Source organism: Mesoplodon densirostris, chromosome 11, assembly GCF_025265405.1.
Source record: "Mesoplodon densirostris isolate mMesDen1 chromosome 11, mMesDen1 primary haplotype, whole genome shotgun sequence".
Classification (NCBI taxonomy): domain Eukaryota; kingdom Metazoa; phylum Chordata; class Mammalia; order Artiodactyla; family Ziphiidae; genus Mesoplodon; species Mesoplodon densirostris.
In genome coordinates this window covers 26,442,380-26,466,490 of record NC_082671.1, presented here as the reverse complement: position 1 = coordinate 26,466,490, position 24,111 = coordinate 26,442,380, and the positions used below count along the sequence as shown (strand labels likewise).

The 24,111-nt window shown below is 40.6% G+C and overlaps 1 protein-coding gene across 4 annotated transcripts in view; it reads left to right on the top strand.

The window, feature by feature from the left end:
* The window catches only part of TMTC1 (transmembrane O-mannosyltransferase targeting cadherins 1), a 272,198-nt gene that overhangs the window by 233,256 nt on the left and 14,831 nt on the right, over window positions 1–24,111 (top strand). For all 4 annotated transcript variants that reach the window (XM_060113162.1, XM_060113160.1, XM_060113161.1 and 1 more), the window contains 4 exons: window positions 7,665–7,773; window positions 19,893–19,995; window positions 22,381–22,516; window positions 23,118–23,262. In XM_060113162.1, the coding sequence (XP_059969145.1) occupies window positions 7,665–7,773; window positions 19,893–19,995; window positions 22,381–22,516; window positions 23,118–23,262 (493 nt within the window). The remainder of the gene's footprint in view (window positions 1–7,664; window positions 7,774–19,892; window positions 19,996–22,380; window positions 22,517–23,117; window positions 23,263–24,111) is intronic.

The window sequence follows — 24,111 nt, the reverse complement described above, 5'->3', positions numbered from 1 at the left end:
ACCAGAATCACCCGAGGTGCTTTTTAAGAATAATGATTCCTTGGCCCTACCTCAGACCTACTGAATCTTATGAGGCCTGGGATCCTACATTTTATCAAACCCTGAATGATTCTTAAGCACTAAAATTTGAGAACAATTGATCTAAGGAAAAAGTGAAGATAGAATATTTTAGGTCATGGGGGATTGTCCATCATCAGCTGGTGACTTTCTCTGGCAGATGAAGACATTCAGGATGCAGAGAGGCAATAAATATTTCCTAACCCAGGAGCGCTTCACTCCTCCGCTTCTCCCACCTACCCAGGGATCTCTAATAGTTCCATCAGTGCCTGCTGAATCCTTCACAGAAGCTCGGACAGACCTCAGTGTCCTGAGTGTGACGTGAGTTTCCAGAGGATGTCAGAGTGTTCCTTTCTGTGACTCCAGACAAAACGTGTGTCCGTGCCTCATTGGACGGGGGATGTACTGAGGCTTCATTTTGTCAATGTATTCACCTATTATGAGCTACGTACTTCAAGCTTTTTCTCTGGCATTCAGAAAAACAACCTGTGGACTTGGTTACCTGTATCACATGCTTGGTGAATTCAGAGGAAGATGTTATTTTCATATTTTCCCCCTTTTGAATTGACTTGTCAATTCAGTCTAAATGGCTAACAGACTATTCCTATATAGAGGGGGCTTACATTGATAATGGGCTCTGGATTTCACTAAACTGCCTGTTATAGAGCCAAAAAGAATGCATTAGGGAGTTTTAATACTGTCTAATGCTGGCCCAGGGGTGACCTGTACTGTCAGAATACAAAGGTAATTCCCATTATTAAGAATTTTGTAAAGTCTATTTGAAATTTTCTGCCTCTCTTGTTATTCCTTTTTACATGGAAATAACTGCTTAAAACTTTCTTTTCTAAGAAGCTTTCCTGGCATGGCTGAAAAAGAGATTCAAAATTGCTCCTAATTCTTTCTTGCTATTCACCTTTAGCCATCACCCCTACAAAATGAAGACCTACTCCCTTGTGTGGCTCTAATAGCTGAGTGGATTCTGAACTATCAGTCTGCCATTTAGGCCTCCTCAGCTTGACATTTGCCTTAGAATGAGGTTTTTAGGGGTTTTGACTCTGCTTATTACTGGGTTATTTTACATTTAGTGCAGTGCTATTCAGTTGTGTATTTAATGATGATTTTTACACCCAAAAACCATTATGGTATAAGACCAGGCACAGGAAAAATCACTCTAACATCTAACTTAAATTTCTCATGAATAATTTGAAATGTGAACGTATTGATATATTACTTTAGAAGGAATATCAAAAACACCACATTTTTAAAAGTGTGTGTGTGAGGGGTAGGTGACTTCCCTGGTGGTGCAGTGGTTAAGAATCTGCCTGCCAATGCAGGAGAAACAGGTTCGAGCCCTGGTCCGGGAAGATCCCACATGCTGCGGAGCAGCTAAGCCCGTGCACCACACTACTGAGCCCGTGCTCTAGAGCCCATGAGCCGCAACTACTGAAGCCCACACGCCTAGAGCCCATGCTCCGCAACAAGAGTAGCCCGCATAAGAAGCCCGCGCACCACAACGAAGAGTAGCCCGCACTCGCGGCAACTAGAGGAAGCCCGCGCACAGCAACGAAGACCCAACGCAGCCAAAAAAACCAAATTAATTAATTAAAAATAAATAAATAAATAAATAAAAGTGGGGGGGATTATAGGTTTTAATGGGTGATTTTAGAAACATTAAATGAGCTACTAAAAGCCAAAATATGTAATACCTACTGTGTGCCAGAGACACAGGGCGGACAGACAATTTGCCTAAGGGAGCACAGCTACGAAATAGTGGAGATAGAGTCATAACCCAGTCATTCTGGCTTTTGAGTCCGTGCTTTTAGCTACTCTGCAGAGTTAAGCTAGAGAAGCTGCTTAACAGTGCCTGCTAAATAAGAAGTGCTCAATAAATGGAAACTATACTTGTAATTCTCTTATGAGTCTAAGGCTTGGGATGCTTCTCTTCTTCTAGGATCACTTCTACAATATTGAAAAAGCTGTAGAAACAAATACAAAATAGATAATTATATCATTCTCTGTTATTTAAAAAGAAAGCTTATATAAGGAGATTTACAAAGACCTAGGAATAAAGAAAATATTAAAACCATGGTTTTTAAAAAATAATTTAGCAATTATTGAATTTCTATTTGTGCAGATAGCTGTACTAGTCTCTGGAATAAAAGAAGTAAGATTAATAAGATATGGGTCCTGCCTATGAAAGAGCTTACAACTTAGTAATGGTCACAGACAGAGCACATGACATTTAACAGAGTGGATGCAGAAAGGCCAATCATGGCCTGGTGATGGAACACGCGAAAGTTGAAGTTGCATATTCGAATCTTAGTTGTATAGTAGCTGTGTGGTCGGGGCAAATCGTGTGAGCTCTCCAGATCTCAGGTTTTTATTTTTGTTGGGGTGGTGGTTGCTAGTATTGTTTTCTAAATCTTTATAATGGAGATAATTTTGCATAATTCATAATGCTTAATGGGAATTAAATAATGCAAAGGAATCACTTAACTCTGTCTTTAGCAGAGAGTAAATGTTCAGCAGACAACTACTGTGAAACCTGAAGCTTTAAAAACCTACCTGTGTGGCGCCCTCACTGATAGACTCCCACCCTCCCACTGAAGGCACTGGGGCAGCCCTTCAGGTGCTGTGCCAGGGCCTTGCAGAAGCCCAGTGGGCTCAAGCCCAGTTACTGCTTAGAATGTTGAGCTGAAGAACAAAGGGCAGCTGCCCCCTTGGAGGCCAGAACAAGGCTTTAAATAGTGATTCCCTTATCTTTTCTTCTTAATGGAGGCTCAAAAAGAAAATCAAAATTTAAGAAAGGTAGCATCTATATGGTTTCTGATTGTGTTGCATGCTTAGGAGCTCTGATAAGGGGATCATCAGAGCTATTAAAAGACCCAACCTCAGAACACTAAGGCCTTTACAAAAGCACCTCAAGTGATTTTAAACCTACAGTGAGGGCAGAGAAGCAGTGGAGTAGTGATCTCTTAGGTTCTGTAGAATAGATACCAAAGGCCACTCAATCTGGCTGGACTAGTACCCACTAGTCCACACCACTGGGTACGTTTGGAACATTGGTCAGAACCATACTATAGAGGGTTTTAAACTAAGAGTCTATCTGTAAGCAGTAGGGCATTAATGAAGATCTTTATATAAGGGAATGTGTTGAAAGCAGTGCTTTAGGAAAAAATGTATGTTTTAGTTGTCTGTAAATAGAAGGAGGAGAAAGAGGGAACTAGAAACAGGGTGTGAACTAAGGTGTTAGCAAGCACAACTCTGTAAGATGCACTCTAGGCTGCAATAATCCAATAGAATTGTAGGAATATTGCCCTTGTTTTTTAATATGGCATAATTAGCCAAGAAACATGGGCCATAATGCAGATATGAAAGGATGCTATTGAATTCAGAAACAGGTTGAAATGAAGTTCAATTCTCACATGGTAATTACGTTACTGTATGACCAAGGAAGCTTCTATTTAGGTGATTATTTGCTGTAAGTTATTGTGTCAAAACCACACCAATTTCATAAACTCCTACCAAAGGGTGAGCGAAAGAGAAACCACAGAAGAAATATATCTTCCTGCTATTCCTCTTCCTTTCAGAAACATAAACAACAACAATAAATTTACCACTTATCAATTTCTTGTGCTTTCTTAAAAAAACATTTAAAAATATCTGTCAACTTGGCATGTGCCTGACCCCTATTGGGCTCTAATGACTTTCAAAGGTTCCCAGGGAAAAGCAGAGTCATCCAAGAGTGCAGAGTTAAGAGGAAAAATCTCATCTGCCCCAGTTTTTGCACCTCATAATACTTACATACCATGTGAAATTACATGATGAGATGTTTTTTGAAAGTATATCAGTCAGGGAGTTACCTGGTGGCACAGTGGTTAAGAATCCACCTGCCAATGCAGGGGACATGGGTTGAGCCCTGGTCCGGGAAGATCCCACATGCTGCGGAGCAGCTAAGCCCGTGCACCACAACTACTGAGGCTGCACTCTAGAACCTGCAAGCCACAACTAATGAGCCCGCGTGCCTACAGCTACTGAAGCCCACACACCTCGAGCCCATGCACCGCACCAAAGAGTAGCCCCTGCTCGCCGCAACTAGAGAAAGCCCACACATAGCAATGAAGACCCAACACAGCCAAAAATAAATAAATTTATTTTTAAAAAATGTATATCAGTCAGTCCCTCAAGAGATTAATAGAGGTACAGTTTTTCATAAAGAATTCGAGTTCTCTGTACATAACTTTGATGCTAACTTTTCCAATATGTCACATGAATGTGAATGGACAACCTCAAGTATTTAGATTCACTCACTGTAGTAAGTGGTAATTAACCTCACTGAGTTTATATACGAAAGATTAAGCTGTCATTCTAACTGATGTGAGTCATAACAAATGAAAATCATTAACTCTTTGCTGTCAAATTGTTGTGGCTTTTTCTCTGCTGATATTAAAGAATATCCAAGGTAAATTATGTCCTGAGGGGCTTAATTTTCAGACTCAGTTTCCTAAATCTATATCTTCCTTTGGATTTGGGGAAATTTTCCAAATTAATGTTAATAAAGATTTACGAAATACTTGGAGGAAGACTTCTTCTAACCATGAAACCAGTAGTTAAATTACCAGGATTAAAAGTAAGTTTTCATAAAAATAGAACTACCATAAGACCCAGCAATCCCACTACTGGGCATATACCATGAGAAAACCATAATTCAAAAAGAGACATGTACCACAATTTACATTGCAGCACTATTTACAATAGCCAGGACATGGAAGCAACCTAAGTGTCCATCGACAGGTGAATGGATAAAGAAGATGTGGCACATATATACCATGGAATATTACTCAGCCATAAAAAGAAAGGAAATTGAGTTATCTGTAGTGAGGTGGATGGACCTAGAGTCTGTCATACAGAGTGAAGTAAGTCAGAACGAGAAAAACAAATACTAACAAATACTATATATGTATGCTAACACATATATATGGAATCAAAAAAAAAAGGTTCTTATGAACCTAGGGGCAGGACAGGAATAAAAACACAGATGTAGAGAATGGACTTGAGGACATGGGGAGGGGGAAGGGTAAGCTGGGACGAAGTGAGAGAGTGGCATGGACATATATACACTACCAAATGTAAAATAGATAGCCAGTGAGAAGCAGCTGCATAGCACAGGGAGATCAGCTCGGTGCTTTGCTACGACCTAGAGGGGTGGGATAGGGAGGGTGGGAGGGAGACGCAAGAGGGAGGGGATATGGTATGTATGTATACGTATAGCTGATTCACTTTGTTATACAGCAGAAACTAACACAACATTGTAAAGCAATTATAAGATGTTAAAAAAAAGTTTTCATTTAAAAACGTGCCCATGGAAGAATTACTTCAAGGTATATTTTAGAAACCCAAGCATATGTAAGCATAGTGGTCTTCCATAGAGTCTTACAGACACTCTGAATGTTTGTCAACTTAATGAATGAATTGACAAGAAAGCAGCACTAAGAGAGCTATAATGCCAGTTTCTTATAACCGCGCAACTTTAAAGCCACATCCCAAAGATGAGCCACTTAAGGACACAGGTGTTACACCTTGATATCAAGGGCAGGCCTACGCATCGAGAGGAGCCAGAGTTTGAGTTAGTTAGACCCCATTAAGGAGAGGATAGTGTGGACAGCCACCTCCCCTGGGAAATAGCTAACGCAATGACAAATGTTTTTACGTTTGCTACATTGAATAGTGTATTGAATGCAAGAGAGACATTGAATGCAATGCCTCTGCTGGAAACCTGACTTTTTTTTCAAGGTCTGTGATAGGAGACTGTCTTCTACGTAAAATCGTCTTGTAGGGCCTCCCTGGTGGCGCAGTGGTTAAGAGTCCGCCTGCCGATGCAGGGGATACAGGTTCGTGCCCCGGTCTGGGAGGATCCCATATGCCGCGGAGCGGCTGGGCCCGTGAGCCATGGCCGCTGGGCCTGCGCATCCGGAGCCTGTGCTCCGCAACGGGAGAGGCCACAACAGTGAGAGGCCCGCATACAGCAAAAAGAAAAAAAAAAAAAAATCGTCTTGTAACATGTTGCTTCTAGTACTTGGAACTCAAACGTATGGAGTCAATACTAGTTTTCCCCTATAGATCTTCATCCTGTAGAGCCTGAAGCCCTACAGAGGGGTTCTATAGCAGGAGCTACTCTCAGCTGCCTTTGATAATTCAGGGAGCTGTGCTACTAAAATCTCAATGTGAGTACAAATTACGTGAGAATCTTTTTAACATTCAGGGTCGGATTCTTTAGGTCCAGATCGGGCCTGAGACTCTGTACTGCTAACCAGCTCCTAGGTGATGTAGATGACACTGGTCCATGGCTCACACTTTGGGCATCAAGCTCATAGGAGGTGGATTTCTAAGTAGTTAGAATAAGCAAGTATAGCGTGATGGAACAGCACCAGATCTTGACTCAGAGCACTAGTTACGTGAACATGATGAGTCACTTGACTTTTCTGAATACAAATTTTTCTCATTAGAAAAATGAGTATAATAGGACAGTAATACCTGCTGCATGGGATTGTTGTGAGAATTAAATTAATGATGTTATATGAAAATTGACCAGAGGATTTGGTACATATTCATTGTTGAATAAATGATTGTTGACCTACGTAGTAAAAACATAAACTCACAATTCAGTATTGGTAACTCATACAGTTGGGGGACCCTTAGGCTGTGTGCCCTCCATAGTTCCAGTGGTTCAACTCTTCATTCCACCTCTTTTGCCAATTACAATGTCTAGCATTTAGCAAGTGGTCAGTGTATGTGGAATTGTATTGATGGCAAAGTTGATCACTGCCAGCGTACATTTTTGGCTTCGGAGATACTGATATCAGGCTAATGACCCAGTGTTTCCCCATGGCACTAACAGGAAAGAGAACTTGCGCCCAAAATAGTGGTCACAACTTTGAAGCCTTGAGTTCTCTTTAAATAAAAAATGTAATCACTGGGAGAAGACTAAAATGAAGAAGATCATCAGTCCGATTTTTTATAAAAATATGAGGATAAAAGAGCTGATCATTCTTTGCCAGCCAGTAGTCACAGTATCTTCTAATTTCACAAATTATGTGTAAAAGGTATCTCTCTTGATATAAAAGCAAAGATGAAGGTGGGTAGTTTGGCTGGCTTGTTGCTGATAGGTGGCTCAGCCCCCATTAGGAGCCCAGCCTGCAGCGGTGCAGTTAGTACTGCAGGGGTTCAAACCATCCTCCACATGGTTGAAAACTGGCTCCCATGCCACCCAGGTCATGTGCCCAAAATTGCTCCTCTGAAGGTCAAACTTTCTGCTTAATAAACTTGTACATTTTTAAATAAAACTCTCAAGAGCACACAGCGAGAAATGGAAGGTAGAGAAATCAGTGAATAACCTGCAGTGTCATTTATATCTTAACATCTCTTTCCATTGAGAATTCAGAGACAGAAGCTTATTAGCACCTGGAGGAAGTCTAATGTAATTCATTTGCAGTAAAATCAGAGTGAATCCGTTAATCTTTGCTAAAAGAAATGAGATTTTCAAGTCTAATCAGAGGATTTAAAGTTTTATTAAAAGGTGTTCTTTTTTACCCTCTTATAACCTATAGGTCTCAGGAGAAAAAGGAAGAGGCTATCATCTTACTGAAAGATTCCATTAAATATGGTCCTGAGTTTGCAGATGCATATTCAAGCTTAGCTTCATTACTGGCTGAGCAGGTAATTGTTTCCATTTAGTTTCACATAATATTTTTAAATGTTTCTGTTGAATATATAAATTAATATTACACAGATTTTTATATATATCATTTAACTTGTAAGCTCATATTAGACAGCTGATCTCTATGTCAGTTTTCTTCTTGATAGAAATTACAAACCTAGTTTTCTCACTCCAATATTCTTTGTGTATGTAGGTGGCCTCTAGACAAAGATGGTCCATTATATAGGCCAATGCTATATTCTCCATCACTTTGGGACAAAATCTACCAAGAACAATACATGGTATTTGCTGGTTTTATCACTACTCATATTTTTCTGGGAAACTGCTAATGGACTAAGATCTCTGAACTCATTATGGAACCAATTACCAATCTTACAGATCCTATGTCTTATAACTATTAGAAGATCACAGAGTCTTGTAGGACAGCCTCCTAAGAGAGAACATTTCTCACGGTGTAAAGCAGAGGGGTATTTTGATTCCCTTTCCTTCTTCTCACTGTGTCTAAACCATTCGATCCCACTTTTGGTGTCCTGGACGCATGCCCCCTGCTGTGGGGAAAACAAATATAAGTTGTCTTCTCTAAATTGTCGATATAGTTTTGTTGACACACATAAGTGCCCTAAATAGAAGGTAGATTCTGCTATCACACAACTGCCAGATTGTCTTTAAAATTAAACTTAGCACCTTTGAAAGATGCCCTGCAGTATCGGCTTAAATATAAGGAATGATTTGATGCTGCATGTCAGGTACAGAGGGGTGCAATTTGCGTTTCAAAAACTGGAGGTTTCACCAGGAAACAAAATTAGGACACTCAATGAATATTTAAGTGTCAGAAATGATAAGTCTAGTTGTCTTGCTCTAATATTCTCCATATAGTGTAGGTGGGCTTTAGACAAAAGCCTGTGTCTGTAGTGGATGATTTTAATACATGTTTTAGCACAATGTTTAAGCTGAAGTGATGATCGTCGTGTTCTATGGTATACACGGCAGTCCTCAGCTGCCTTTGGCTTGTGTTGAAGCAGACACAGTGGGAGTTTCCTGAAGAAAAGATTGATTCCATCATTATTCCCTTTTCTCACCTCATCCTGGCTCCTTCATTTTCATAGGAAGACCCTCCCTGCCTCTGCCTGGTTGGGTGTCTTGCTGCTACTCAGACAAGCTGCACAGAAAGTTAGGGCCTTTGCACTAACTGTGCCTTTTGCCTGCAACACTGTTCTGCCAGACATCTTAGAGTTCCTTCCTCATCTCATGCTGGTTTCTGCCCACATAGTTCTGTATCAGGGGGCTGTCTGTGATTACCCTTTCAAAATAACTCCCTCACTGCCCCACGTGTTTCTCTGTCACCTGGCCCTGGCTGATTTCTCCCCAGAGCATCTATCACCGTCTAACATACATCTATTTGTCTGTGATCTTTCTCCCACCATTAGAATATTTCCGTGAGCCAATCTCCATGAGAATGGCTGTCTATTTTACTCAAGGCTTTTCCCCCATGTCTGTCACGTTGTATGCAAGCAGTAAATACTGAGTGAATAAATGAATGGATATGAACTGAAGACCCTGTAGCTCCTGCAATCCAGTACATGATCTAGATTTTACTCATATTTGAAGTAGGGCTGGGCATGTGGGCCACCATGCTGTTTCATAATGGAACTGTGCCTCATGTCGTGCCCTTGTCCTGCACTGAGGGACAGCGTGAGGACAGCCAGGTGAAACTGCTCCTTCTAACTGCAGGGCTGGGGCGGGGTTGAGGCCAACACCTGTTACATGGTTCCCTGGCTTCTGAATCAGGACTCAAGGGAGAAATTTCTCTCATGTCTCAGTATTAGGAATGGCCAGCCTTCTCCTGAATTACACGTTTTTTGCTTTATTTTTAATCTAATGCATGAAGGATCTTACAAATGCTAAGATAATCAATTCTAGTTTCGTCCCCCTTGGGCCCACCTCCGACTAACTGCCACCTGGATGGGATAGGCTGCTTTTCTGTGTGCGCTGCTTGTACGGTTTATCATTTTTCTTAATAATTTATTTTATTCAACTTGTGCTCTATATTTTTGAAAGCTGCCTCAGTTTCTCTGTAAGTGAATAAATAAAGCATTGCATTGAGTTCCCAGTCATATCTTTTTTCACAACTTGGCAGGACAGATAGTGAACATTGAAGCGCTCTTCTTGATGCAAATTACCCTGTAGGTAAAAGACAAAGTCACTCACCTAATACCAGTGATGACACAGTGTGTTGTTTTGGGGGAGCTCTTTACAGACATTCCCACAGTTCCATCTTCCTATAGTGCTGTCTTTTCTTTCTCTCCTTCTAAATCATCCTCATATTTCAAGATTCAGTTCAACTTTCACGTCCTCCGCCAGCACTCATCCACCTCCCCGTCGCATGGGAGTTGTTAGATGTTCCTCGGAGCTCCTGTGACATCTTTGGGAACATGCATCAACTCACAAACCAATCATATATATATATATTTTTTTTTTTTTTTTTTTTTTTTTTTCGGTACACGGGCCTCTCACTTTCATGGCCTCTCCCGTTGCGGAACACAGGCTCCAGACACGCAGGCTCAGCGGCCATGGCTCACGGGCCCAGCTGCTCCGCGGCATGTGGGATCTTCCCGGACTGGGGCACGAACCCGTGTCCCCTGCATTCGCACGCATACTCTCAACCACTGTGCCACCAGAGAAGCCCCAATTGTATATTTTTACTTCTTGAATTAACATCTGAACAATAGTTTAAACAGTTTGTCAGGTTTACATTTCCTCACAAGACTGCAAGTTTCATAAGAAAAGCCTTGTCTTCCTTGTATACCTGTTCCTTCTCTAAGGCTCAGGGTACTTCACTGTATAAAGCAGGCGGGTATTCATACAGCATCTCTGGACTTAATGCACTTTGGAGGTCAGTTCCCCTGTGCTGTGCTATTAGGAGCATTTGACAGTGAACAGGGCGGCAGCCTGACTGTAGACCCCACTTCATAGTACAGACTATGTACAGACCCCACTTCCTCGCCTGTACAGACTCTGGTGAGGAGTGCTTTACCTCTCTGAGCCTCAGCTTCCAAATCTGAAAATTGATAGCTATATGGATCTAACATTTTAAGAGTGTCTAAAACTATCCCTGTAACACCAAGTGCTAATGAATATTTTCATGAATAACTTGAGGCTCCATTTTAATTAGTGCTATGGTTTCTATACAAATAAAACATTAACATGTTAATATTGTGAAAAACAATTTGTTTTAGTAAATACTGTATCCAAAGTTTCAAGTTGTATTCCTTTTCTAAACTGATGAATTCCAAGTTCATGAAAAGTTACTTTTTTGTGTTTGTTTAATTAATTAATTTATTTATTTTTGGCTGCTTTGGGTCTTCATTGCTGAGCGCGGGCTTTTCTCTAGTTGCAGCACCCAGGCTACTCATGGCGGTGGCTTCTCTTGTTGTGGAGCACGGGCTCTAGGCAAGCAGGCTTCAGTAGTTATGGCACGCAGGCTCAGTAGTTGTGGCGCACAGGCTTAGTTGCTCCGCAGCATGTGGGATCTTCCCGGACCAGGGCTCAAACCTGTGTCCCCTGCATTGGCAGATGGATTCTTAACCACTGCTCCACCAGGGAAGCCCTAAAACAATACTTTGAATCATTTTCTAATGATAGATTCCTAGAAGTTGAATTCCCATATCAAAGAGTATCAGCATTTCATGACTTTTGAGACGTATTACTAAACTGCTTTCTAAAAGAGTGGTACCAATATGCTGTGCCACCAGCAGTGTGCAGCCTCTAAGTCTTGAATGTTAGCGGAACATTTAAATGGAAATTGCATGTGGACAGATGGCAGTGGGAGAGATCAGGGCTAAAGACAGATTTAGGACTTCAAATATATGAGTCCATATTATGAGTAGGTAATTCCTCTGAGGGGAAAATGAAGAGTAGTGTGGGGAGGAAAACCTTAAAGAATTTTTAACCTTCTCATTTTGTAGATAAAAATATGAGGTGCACAGGGCTTCCCTGGTGGTGCAGTGGTTGAGAGTCCGCCTGCCGATGCAGGGGACACGGGTTCATGCCCCGGTCTGGGAAGATCCCACATGCCGCGGAGCGGCTGGACCTGTGAGCCATGGCTGCAGAACGGCTGGGCCCGTGAGCCATGGCCACTGAGCCTGCGCGTCTGGAGCCTGTGCTTCACAACGGGAGAGGCCACAACAGTGAGAGGCCTGCGTATCACCAAAAAAAAAAAAAAAAAAAGGTGCACAGAATTAAGTGCTGCTCAAGGTCATACAAATAACTAGTGTCAGGACCAAGACTGGAGCCTGGTAACTCGATTCCTTCCCCACTGCTCTTTCACTGTATGATGCTGGAGTCCCATGATTGGACTGTGGTAATGGGCTGTAGTTAATGAGGTTAGGTATACAAGGGGCCAGGTGGGAGGGGGGAAGAAAAACGATAGAGGAAACCTAGTAGCATGGTTGTCATAGATGTTAGGTACATAAAAGAATCCAGAATAAATTTGCCCCTCTGTGTCTACTGCAGCATAGAAGTCAAGAAAACAGGACAGAAAATAAACTCTTAGATTTGAAGTCTGGATGGTCTCTGGCTTACTAGCCTCTTTTGGTTTTCTATTAGCATTCAGAACTGGCTGTACTCCAGCTTCACAGATAGGATTGTAAACATTTACAAGCCCACCATCATTTTTAACCAGGGTACTCTTGCCATAGATTATATAGCTTGCATTACACTAGCAGTAAAGGAATTGAAGTTAACATAATGACTTGATCCACTGTAAATTATTGCTAGCCCCAGGTTTATAGCCTATTGAAAAACTCAATTAATTAATTTGATAACACTTAAAATATTTTTCTTTTATATATTTTTGGATATGACTTCACCTGATACAAGAATGAAAAGAAAATTGGAACAGTAAAATATAAGTTAGAAGTATAGATCAAAAATAAGAGAGGTCCAGGGTCAGTGTCTCTTCTTTGACAAGTGCCATCTTTTGGGTAGATTCAGGCACATATACCATTGCATATGTGGTCAGGTCACCTTGAGCTGAACCCTACCTTAATAATTTATTGATTTAATTATTCAGCACATATTTATTGAACATTTAGGTACCACCAAGTATTAGAAATTGCTGAAGTTGCAAGGTATGGGCCTCAACTCATGGAACTTAGAGTCTAAAACTTAGAGTCTAAAAGTCTTACTCTTAAGCGAAGAATTACCACCCTTTCCCCAATGTCTAACTCAGTTGTGACAAAAGGGCAAAGAGATAATAGAGTACTAGTGAGAATGTTATAGGGACCTAACCTAATACAGCGAGCAGTGAACGCTGGCCAAAGAATGATATTTAGTCTGATACCTTAAGAACTTCTAGATATCAACAAGATTAAAATAATTAGGAAAAGCTTTCTGGCTACAGGAATTAGACCACCTGAGGGCTGCCGGGTGGGGAACAGTACGATCCCTTCCTCTTATGGGAGGAAAGTCATGTGCCTGAAAGTGCAGAGAATGAGGACAAAAGGGCATGAGAAGAGTTTGGAGATGGAGAAAGCTGCAATTCTATGTAACTTTAGCTTCCCCTCACTCTTCCTGGTCTCTTGACAGTGTGACACAGCTGTGGTCGCTTACACTTGTCATAGTGTTTTCTCTTCAGCTTTTATTTTATGATTCTTGGCATTTCCTCTTTAAAGTGATCATTTCTTTCTTTCTTAAATTGTCACAGGGTGATATTGATCACAGTCTGCTGGGCGATGAGAAAATTCAGGATTAGAAATACCTAACGTGCCCTTGGTGAGGAGGAATGCCAAGTTAATTGATTCATTTCAGTTGAATGAGAGAGAGAATTAGACGTCAAATGTTGGCCGCACGTTTCTCGTAAACGTCCATGTCAGTGACTGATGGGGGAAGAACTGTTTTGTAAGGAAAGTAAAAGCAAGGGAAAGGGTGAGAAAGCAGGCATCTTTGCTTTATGTTTTGAGCCACTGTGTCTTAAAGAGTTGCTTGGCAAAGTCATTGACATGAGTTTAAACATCCAGTGGTCCTACACTTCCCAGGTTTGTAATAGTCATTTGGCTAATAGGGAGATACACGATAGCTCTGCGTGCTCATATCGTTGGCCAGTGTGAAAGTACTTCTGGAAAGCAGCTCAGACGCATGGCCATGATGTCAGAGCACAACCTTCCAGCCCCATCTCTGTAGGTCTTTCACCACTTTGGAACATCACAACCTACATCTGCCATACAGTAAGAACATATGTTACAGGCCATTCATTACACCAGCGGTTCACAAAGGGTCGACTGGGGACGCCTGAGGTCCAAGAAGGCCTGTGCAGTTTTTATAATACTAACAAGTAATTTGCCTTGTTTTACTCTCATTCTCTCCCCAGTGTACAGTGGTTCTTTAGAGGCTACATGATATATTCACAGTCATGAAAAGAGTATGAAAATATTCTCCCATTTCCAACTAAACGTCTGTGTGAGACCAGGTTTCTTCACATACTTCAACTGAAAAACATATAGAAACAGATTAGTACAAAAATAGATACAAGAACCCAGCTGTCTTCTATCAAGCCAGACATTTAAAAGACTTGGAAAAATAGAAAATAATGCCACTCTTCTCACTAATTTTTTTGGCTTTGGAAAATATAGTTATTTTCTTATAAATGTGTTATGTTTGTTTATTATTTTAAATAAATAATAAATATTAGTTTATTTATTAGTTTATTAAATAAAAATTTCTCAGCTTCATTCCTGTTGTGGTACACATTGGTAGATGTAGACCACATAAACAAAGCTCTTTGGGGACCTCAGTACATTTTAGAGTGCAAACCAAGAAGTTTGAAGATTGCTGCATTGAGCCCATGTCCCTTTGTCCTCCTGGTTGCTGCAACTTGAACTGTAAGAAATCTTTTCCAAGTGTATCAGTTGGCCCAAGAGAATAAATGACAGTCAAACGTCCTTTTTCAGATCTACTTTTCACTTTCTCTTCCTTGAGGTAAAAAACATGCCATGTCGGTAATTACAGCACGTAAAACGTGGAAATGTTGATGGTGTTTTCTCTAGCCCGCGAGGCCCATTTCATTTCCACCCCACTGAAAATGCTTTTGAGCCTTAGAGAGGAGCCCATGGCTGCGTGCTGCCCATTTTTAACCATTGCCCTTGAAGGCCGATTTCATGCTGAGGCAGCAGTTGGTTGGGGACTCTGGTGACAGTATTATTTGTCAGAAGCGTTCTCTGGGTCACAAGCATTTTTAATTAAAGTTGTCCTATGAATAGCTCATATTCATTTCCTCTGGATCTCACAAATCAGTAGAGACTGGGAGTGATCCGCTTAGGTCAGGACATCTAGCCAGATGAGGTAAATGAAATTGAACTTGAGGGATTAAGGATACTCCTTTTTAAGATAAACGCATTGCCCTTCCAGAGAAGGTGGAATTTGTTTTAAATAAACATCTAGAAGGTATTTTTCTCCTGCAGTGGTGGTCCCTTTCGTTTTTTAATAAGTGGAGTTAATTGTTCTTTGAAATTTACAGTCAAATGAAAGGACAAGAAAGATAGACATTGAGAACATTTGTCATAGAGCCAGAGTCTTGAGACTGTCCTTGGGGGTTACCGAAGGTATGGGATGTGATTCCTTGCTCTAGACATGGATGGTCTTTTAAACTCCATTACTTCTTTGGACTTTGAAAATTGCATTCCTGTGGAGACCCAGCTCATAAACCCCAAAATGGGTTTTAGATGAAAAAGGTGATCTCTTTGCCTATTCTGGAGCAACAAGAATGTGGGGGAAAGGTAAAATTAAATCAGGTATAAGAGTAATTGCGCTTGAAAACTGTGGTATCTGACTTCAGCAAGTTAGAATGTGAGGACGTCAATTTTATTCCTTTCAGGAAAAACACCTTTCAACTCTCCCACAGTTTGGTTATAAGGATTTTTTTTTTTTTTTTTGCGGTACACGGGCCTCTCACTGTTGTGGCCTCTCCCGTTGCGGAGCACAGGCTCCGGACGCGCAGGCTCAGCGGCCATGGCTCACGGGCCTAGCCGCTCCGCGGCATGTGGGATCTTCCCAGACCGGGGCACGAACCCATGTCCCCTGCATCAGCAGGCGGATTCTCAACCACTGCGCCACCAGGGAAGCCCAAGGATGTATTAAAGATCTCAAGTAGCTACAGATTTTTTTCATGCACATCTTCGTATTACACAGCTGCTGGTGTTAATGGTAGCCAGTGTTTCCAGGCATTTGGTTTATGATAGTTGTAGAGAATCTGTCTATATAAACACCAGTCTGGGTATCACTCCTGGTTGCCTTCCAAGAACCTTGTGCTTCTCCTTTTGTGACACTGTCACCATATATCACAGTGTCTCCTTGCCTGAATCCCTCTCCGTTGTCTGTGTGGGCAGGATTGTCTGTCTCACACACTTCTGTGTCCATTATATACTTGACATGTGGGAGGTGCTATTACTTATACCACTGGGAGATAGATGCCAAAGACATGGGGATGAATAAAACAAAATACATCTATTTAAGGAGCTCAAAGACAAATGAACTAAGGAATACAACTCAATGTGAGCAGTGTAGTAAAGAGGTAAATACAGATGCTCTAGAGCTCAGGTGCCCTGGCGTTGTTACTGAGGCCACATCAGGTATCACAACCCTGTACACGTGGCATTTTAGCCTACAGTTTCAAATTCCTTTCCCATCAAATCTCTTTAGTTAACTCCATATGAGAAAAAAATAAGTAACTTGGGTGTTCTTCCTTTTAATTTTTCTTAATCATCTTCTGATATGGAGGTCAATAAACAATTTCTTAGAGGCAACCAGAAAAAAAAAATACCCTGGCTAATCCTAAACTAGGTAATCAGTTCCTAAAAATCCTGAGTTTCTTGTGTTACTATTTGACCAGTGTTAGTGTTTGACACTAATGCCATCTGTTTTTAAATGTGCTCATGAAATACTACTCCCAGTAGTAGTAATAAGAGTAGAGGCTGGGCTTCCCTGGTGGTGCAGTGGTTGAGAGTCCGCCTGCCGATGCAGGGGACACGGGTTCGTGCCCCGGTCCGGGAAGATCCCACATGCCGCGGAGCGGCTGGGCCCGTGAGCCATGGCCACTGAGCCTGCACATCCGGAGCCTGTGCTCCGCAACGGGAGAGGCCACAACAGTGAGAGGCCCGCGTACCGCAAAAAAAAAAAAAAAAGAGTAGAGGCTAACATGACAGTGCTGACTGTTTCTAGGCATTGTTCTCAGGGCTTCACTTGTTTTAATCCATTTAATCCGCAGAACAACCCTCTGAAATAGGTACTACTTTTATGCCTTTGTTACACTTGGGTACATAGAGGGGAAGTAAGGTCACAGGGATGGTAAATGGTGGGGTTGGGATTCCAATCCATGTAGCCAAGCACTGGCAGCCCAATTCTTTTTTTTTTAATTTTATTAAAGTATAGTTGATTTATAATGTGTTAATTTCTACTGTACAGTTATACATATATATACATTCTTTTTTATATATTCTTTTCCATTATGGTTTATCATAGGACATTGAATATAGTTCTCTGTGCTGTACAGTAGGACCTTGTTGTTTATCCATCCTATATGTAATAGTTTGCCTCTGCTGATCCCAAACTCCCATTTCTTCCCTTCCCTACCCCCTACCCCTGCCTTGGCAGCCAAAAGTCTGTTCTCAATGTCTGTGAGTCTGTTTCTGTTTTGTAGTTTTGTTCATTTGTGTTGTATTTTAGATTCCACATACAAGTGATATCATATGGTATTTGTCTTTCTCTTTCTGACTTACTTCGCTTGGTATGATAATCTCTAGGTCCATCCATGTTGCTGCAAATGGCATTATTTCATTCTTTTTGAAGGCTGAGTAATATTCCATTATATATATATACACACACACACACTACATCATCTTTATCCATTCATCTGTTGATGGGCATTTAGGTTGTTTCCATGTCTTGGCTATTGTAAATAGTGCCACTATGAGCATAGGGGTCCATTCCATGTATCTTTTTTTAAAATAAATTTATTTATTTTATTTATTTATTTTTGGCTGCATTGGGTCTTTGTTGCTGCATGCGGGCTTTCTCTAGTTGTGGCAAGGGGGGCTACTCTTCATTGCGGTTCACTGGCTTCTCATTCCTTCTCTTGTTGCAGAGCATGGGCTCTAGGCATGCAGGTTTCAGTAGTTGTGGCACACGGGCTCAGTAGTTGTGGCTCACGGGCTCTAGAGTGCAGGCTTAGTAGTTGTGGTGCATGGGCTTAGTTGCTTGGCGGCATGTGTGATCTTCCCAGACCAGGGCTTGAACCCGCATCCCCTGCACTGGCAGGTGGATTCTTAACCACTGCACCACCAGGGAAGCCCCAGCATGTATCTTTTTGAATTATAGTTTTGTCTGGATATATGCCCAGGAGTGGGATTGCTGGATCATATGGCAACTCTATTTTTAGTTTTATGAGGAACCTCCATACGGCAGCCTAATTCTTAATTACTATGCCATGCTTTCTATAGCAATTACAGAAAACATGTGCTGAATGAATGGGTAAATGAATAAATATGCAACGGTACTCTCTATTACTTCAATTGGAGTCTTAGGTAATTTGTGTCTTGCCTGTCTCCATTTAATACACACGCATGCACACTCACCAATTTGCTAGACCTTCAGTGGGTGATACCTTCAGAAAGTTTTTCTTTTCTTCAGTAGATTGCAAGAAGACATTTTGAGATTTTTCATTCATCTTTAATTTTCTTTTGAGTTTGACAATTTGTTGAGCTTGGCAATTAGAGAACACACTTTTAGAAACATGGAAATCCATTTTTGCTGGACTATGGATTTGTAATTCAAATAAGAGAAATTGGCCAAATTCAAACCACACTTTGTTCCCTAAATGGTACTTAAATATGTGGATTCAAAGAGATGGTATTGGTCATTCCACAGAGAGTCAAGTGCCTTCTCCTTTCTGAGTCAAATCAGATTTAGGCTTCTTGGCTTATTGCTAAGCACTCAGGGCATTTTTATTCACAAGCTCAAGGTGTCAGGTCTGAGAAAAATGATGCCGTACATTCTCTTTTCATATGTCTGGTTGAATGCTTAATAGTAGTAACTTCTGATAAAATTATGGACGGTGTCCATGATCAGAGCACATGAAAGGAAAAGTTGCTTTGTGTTTTATGCCAAACCATTGCCTTTCACCTGACCTTCATAGCAGTACTAGGAAACAAGGAAATGGTTTACTTGTGAGTAATTGTTAGAACCTGGGTGATTTCATTTCATTTGATTCATTAATTAGGTGTTACCTTGTATATTGTAAAAGAAAGTGTGACATGACAATCTCAGATGGTTGTGGAAAATGTGCCTAAAGACGAATTCAGAATTATTGAAGTGTGTTAAAGTGGATTGTTAGGGTAGAAGACCAAAACAACTAGAAAAAAGATCCATTGAAGCTGTGGCAATTGATCTGGGCCTTGCCACAAAGGGAGGAGTTGGAGGTGTGCCTTTGAGGGGTCCTATATTCCTGTTGGAGGGAGCAGCTCAGAGATGGAAAGGGCGGGGTGATAAGGGAAGTAACAAATGGTTTGGTGGACTATAGAAATATTTAGAGTAAAGAAAGGATAAGGCAAACCCCTCCCATAATCATCATCAGCCTCCCCTCCCACTTCCTTCCAAAAAACCTCCCCAAATAAATCATACAATATAGGTAAGAGAGCTAGCTATGCAAATGCAGCTGTGTCAAATAGCCAGGCCTCCCTGTCTCCCAGTGAGATTGCCACCTGGGAAGGCATTCCTATATGAATGGATCACACATATTTTCGCCCAGAGAGTTACTGGGGTGGAGGGCATCCCATTCAAATATCCATTTTGAGGCTTTATCCAACTGTAGGGCAAATCCTTCCAGATACTGCTTCTTAGTAAACATCAGCTAGTTTGCGCTGAAGGAGCTAAACACAAATATGAGTCTTTGGTATGTGTGCAGTTGGCACTGACTTTAATTCAAAGTACACAGTGTTTGATCTTGGCGCCTGTTGCATAGCAGATGCTCAGTAAATTATTTTCTGTTCTTCCCACTTCCATTATTCAGTTTATTGTTGATTTTTTTAAAAAACTTTCTCATATTTTTTTTTTTTGTTCTCTTTTAAAGGAGAGGTTTAAGGAAGCTGAGGAAATATACCAGGCTGGAATAAAGAACTGCCCAGATAGCTCAGACTTACACAACAACTATGGAGTTTTCCTAGTCGATACTGGTAAGCGAGATTAAAGAGAACCTGTTCTGTGGAGATGAGATAATACTATCTATCAAGCTAAATGGCAACCACGCCAATAATGCCTCAAAAGTAGAACTCACTGGGCTTGGCAGGAAGCTCACACCGTTGACAGTCACATTGTACTTTGGGGCTGTCGTTTCTCTAAATCTTCAAGCTCAATTCAGTAAAATCTGCCCGGTTCTTATCATCAGATTGCTAAGGAAAGCTCCCCAGGTGGCAGGAAGTGGCCTTTGATGATTTAATGAGCAAGAGTCTCCTTTGAATAGCATTTATACAAGTTTATAAATCTATGATGATGAACTGTTCTGTACAACGATGCAGAACCTGCCTCTGAATCTATTTACTGGCAGATGGTAAATACTTTTCTACAGCCGATTAAAAAGTCTTAAATTGTTTCATTGTTCTTTATGTGATACGTACTATAGAAAATGTACCATTATAATTGATAGAGTACCGTTATAGGACAGGTGCTATATAAAATACACTTTATCTTATTTAATGTAAAACTTTACCTGACAGGAATTCTGTTTCCTTTATGGTTTGTACCCCGCATACTGTTGGCATGTTATGAATACTTGTAAAGAATGAAAAGATGCTTGAATTTAATACAAAAACACCGCTTTGTTCTCGTTGACTATTAGACTACCTGCCCTGCAATAAAATTCGATTTTAATTATTCCATCCGTATGAAATGCTCAAAAGGGTTTTTATTTTCTAGGATATTTGAAGCCCTTCTGTTTCTTAGGACACAAATTTACATTCTGATACACCTAGGAAACATCCCTTATTTTCACATGTAAAATTGTTTCTTAGTGCCACCTGCTGGTTCTTCAGCAACATAATAATAAATTAGGTATCAAAGATTAAAAACAAACAAAAAAAAAATTGAAGAGACCACCTGTTGGCCTGATCTAGCCCTCTTCCTTCTACTTCAACAACAAAATATCCCACCCCAACTCCCAGCCCCCCAAAATCTCACTGACCAACCTCTATATTTTCCCACCACTCCCACTGTATTCTGTTTTTATACTACTGAAATTCTCCCTATCATGACCTCTACATAGACCTCTACGTATGTAGAGTCTTTTTTGGCACCTCCTAGTCAAACTTGCATTCAAAGAAGGTAGACTTGAGAAGATGTCTGTGTGGGTAGTAAACATTCCATGCCATGTAGAGCTTCAGACTTGTCCACAATTCATTCACTTACATATAATTTCACTAGGAAGCTTCTTTGGGGAACCTTATACTAGAGAGACTTGATGGTAGTTCTGACCTTTACCCTCACTTCCCCTGGGATTTTTGTCAAGTTTCTTAATGTTTTTGCACTTTAGAGCCTGTATCTGTAAAGTGATAATATTTTTGTAATATATTTTAAATCCCAAGAGGCAAACTAAGTGCTATCAAAAGGCAGCTAAATAGGATCAAAATACCTGCAAAAATCATGAGATCATTTAATTAGTGTTTTAAAATATACAATGCATTGCACAAATGCAAGGTGGTATTATTTTTATTTTTAAAATCCCATTCAATAAATACCCTCTAAACAAAGATGTATGATTTAAAAAGAGACTTTCAAAATACAGCAGATACCTGCTTATTTAAAGCAGTGCCTCAATCACTAGGTTGTGGTATAGTAATTGTGACAGACCCTCAGAAATTGCTTCAGGACAGTTTTCTTTCTATAACAGCCCATTCCACTTTTTGTATAATGAGAAGCAACAATATCTTACATAAATACCAATCATTGATAATCTCAAAACATCATATTAACTAAGGCAATGGCCAGAAACCAGTTTGACTAAAATAATACATTTAATAAAAGAAACAGGTTTCAGTTTTTACTGCTTTTTTATTATTAATTTCTTTGGAAGTGAAAATGAATAGTGAAATGGTCCAAAGTTAGACAGTGGCAAAGAGAAGCCAAAATGTGAGCTAACTTACAAACTGCATAATTGGTGGTATGGCTGTAGGGAAAAAGATCATCAGAAGAGAAATTAAAGAGGTCATGTGTTTAGGGACTTCCCTGGTGGCCCAGTGCTTAAGAATCAGCCTGCCAATGCAGGGGACATGGGTTCGATCCCTGATCCGGGAAGATCCCACATGCCGCGGAGCGACTAAGTCCGTGCACCACAACTACTGAGCCTGTGCTCTAGAGCCCGTGAGCCACAACTACTGAGCCCGCGCTCCTAGAGCCCGTGCTCTGCAACCAGAAGCCACCGCGATGCAAAGCCTGTGCACCGCAACCAGGGAAAGCCCGCGTGCAGCAACAAAGACCCAATGCAGCCAAAAAAAAAAAAAAAAGTCTGTGTGTTTTATAATTAAGGCATGTTCTGCTCTTACCAACCTACCACCTGTTGATTACAGGCTCTCCAGAGAAGGCAGTGGCCCATTACCAACAGGCCATCAGACTTAGCCCGAGCCATCATGTGGCCATGGTGAACCTGGGGAGACTCTACAGGTCACTGGGAGACAACAGCGTGGCTGAAGAATGGTACAAACGGTAAAGTTCCTGTTTTTCACTTTGTAAGTCATCCTAAGACCTCTGCAATTGGCCATCAAATTCTTAGTTATTTGGAACAGCTGCTCTCAGAATACTAACAAGTTCTGCTAATGCAGGCAATACAGATTCTCCTCTCCAAAGAGAAGAGTACAATAAATGGCACTTTGGGGATAAATGATATCCCAGTTAATGACTTTTTTGCCTGCTGGTTAAAGCATAGTGCTAAACCAAGGTTGGAATTTAATTCCCATTTTAGTTAGTCCATTGTTTTCTGTTGAAGCTAAGGACTACAACCCAAACCACAAAGAGAAATTTTGAAAATGGATCTAGATGAAAAACTGTGCATACATCAAAACAAGTCTATCACCATAAATGGAAAAGATCCTTGGGGCTCAGTTTACATATTGGTGGGTCACTAGAGACATGCTTATAGTCAGAGGCTGGCACTGTGATCTTTTTTTAACATTCTTCTTGGTATGAAAACAAAGACCATGTGGGAACAGAGTCTCAAACCGTGTACAGTGGTCCCTAAATCTAAGTTTCAACCTTTGGAGATGTACCTGTTAGAAGAAAATTGTCCATTTGTTTTCTCAAAATTCAGCGCCTTGCAGGTGGCACGCAAAGCTGAGATATTATCACCGTTGGGAGCTCTATATTATAACACTGGCAGATATGAAGAGGCTTTGCAGATTTACCGGGAAGCTGTGTCCCTTCAGCCTTCCCAAAGGGAACTCCGCCTGGCACTGGTGAGTAGATGGACAAAAGAAAGGAAATGGAGTAGGAAATAGACTCATGGCATGCAATACAGGGAGCTGTAGTCAGTATGCCTCAAAACGGGAGCTAGAACCCTATACTATATCCATTTAATGAATATTCATATAACCAATGTTACAGCCATTCACCAAACACATGGACCCTAAAAACACTGTTAAGTTTTTGTTTTGAAATAATTTCAAACTTACAAATATTTGCAAGAATTTTAAATAACTCCCATATACTCTTTCACCCAGATTGATGAATTTTTAGCACTTTGATGCATTTGTTTATCATCCTCTCATGTATGTATGTATGTGTATATGTACACATAGATATGTGCATATTTAGGTATCTGTATGTGCATGTATGTATTATTAGTACATGGTATTTTGTCTTGAGCCATCTGAGAATTAGAGATCTCATACCCTTTATTTCTAAATACTTCAGCAAATAGTTCCTAAGAACAAGGACGTTGTCTAACCTAACCACAGTACAACTATCAAATTCAGGAAAATTAATATCAACAATATTTTTTATTTCAATTTTTGGATCATTACTCTTCCTTTTCCTTAGATTTTCAGTAAAACAAACTTGTTATCTTGTTATAAACACAGTGTTCTGTTGAAACCATAGGAAAAAATTTCTCTTGACATAGTCAACTTTTTAAAAAAGGCACAAGTCACTGAATGACTTTGATGTTCCTGCCATTCATACACAAATGCATGCATATGCCTAAATAAAGAAATAAACAAACAACAGAAGACTAAAGCCTATAAACTGTGGTACGTCAGCCTTCTCTGTGAGTCACAAAGAGATTCTGAGCACTTTTGTGGGAAGTG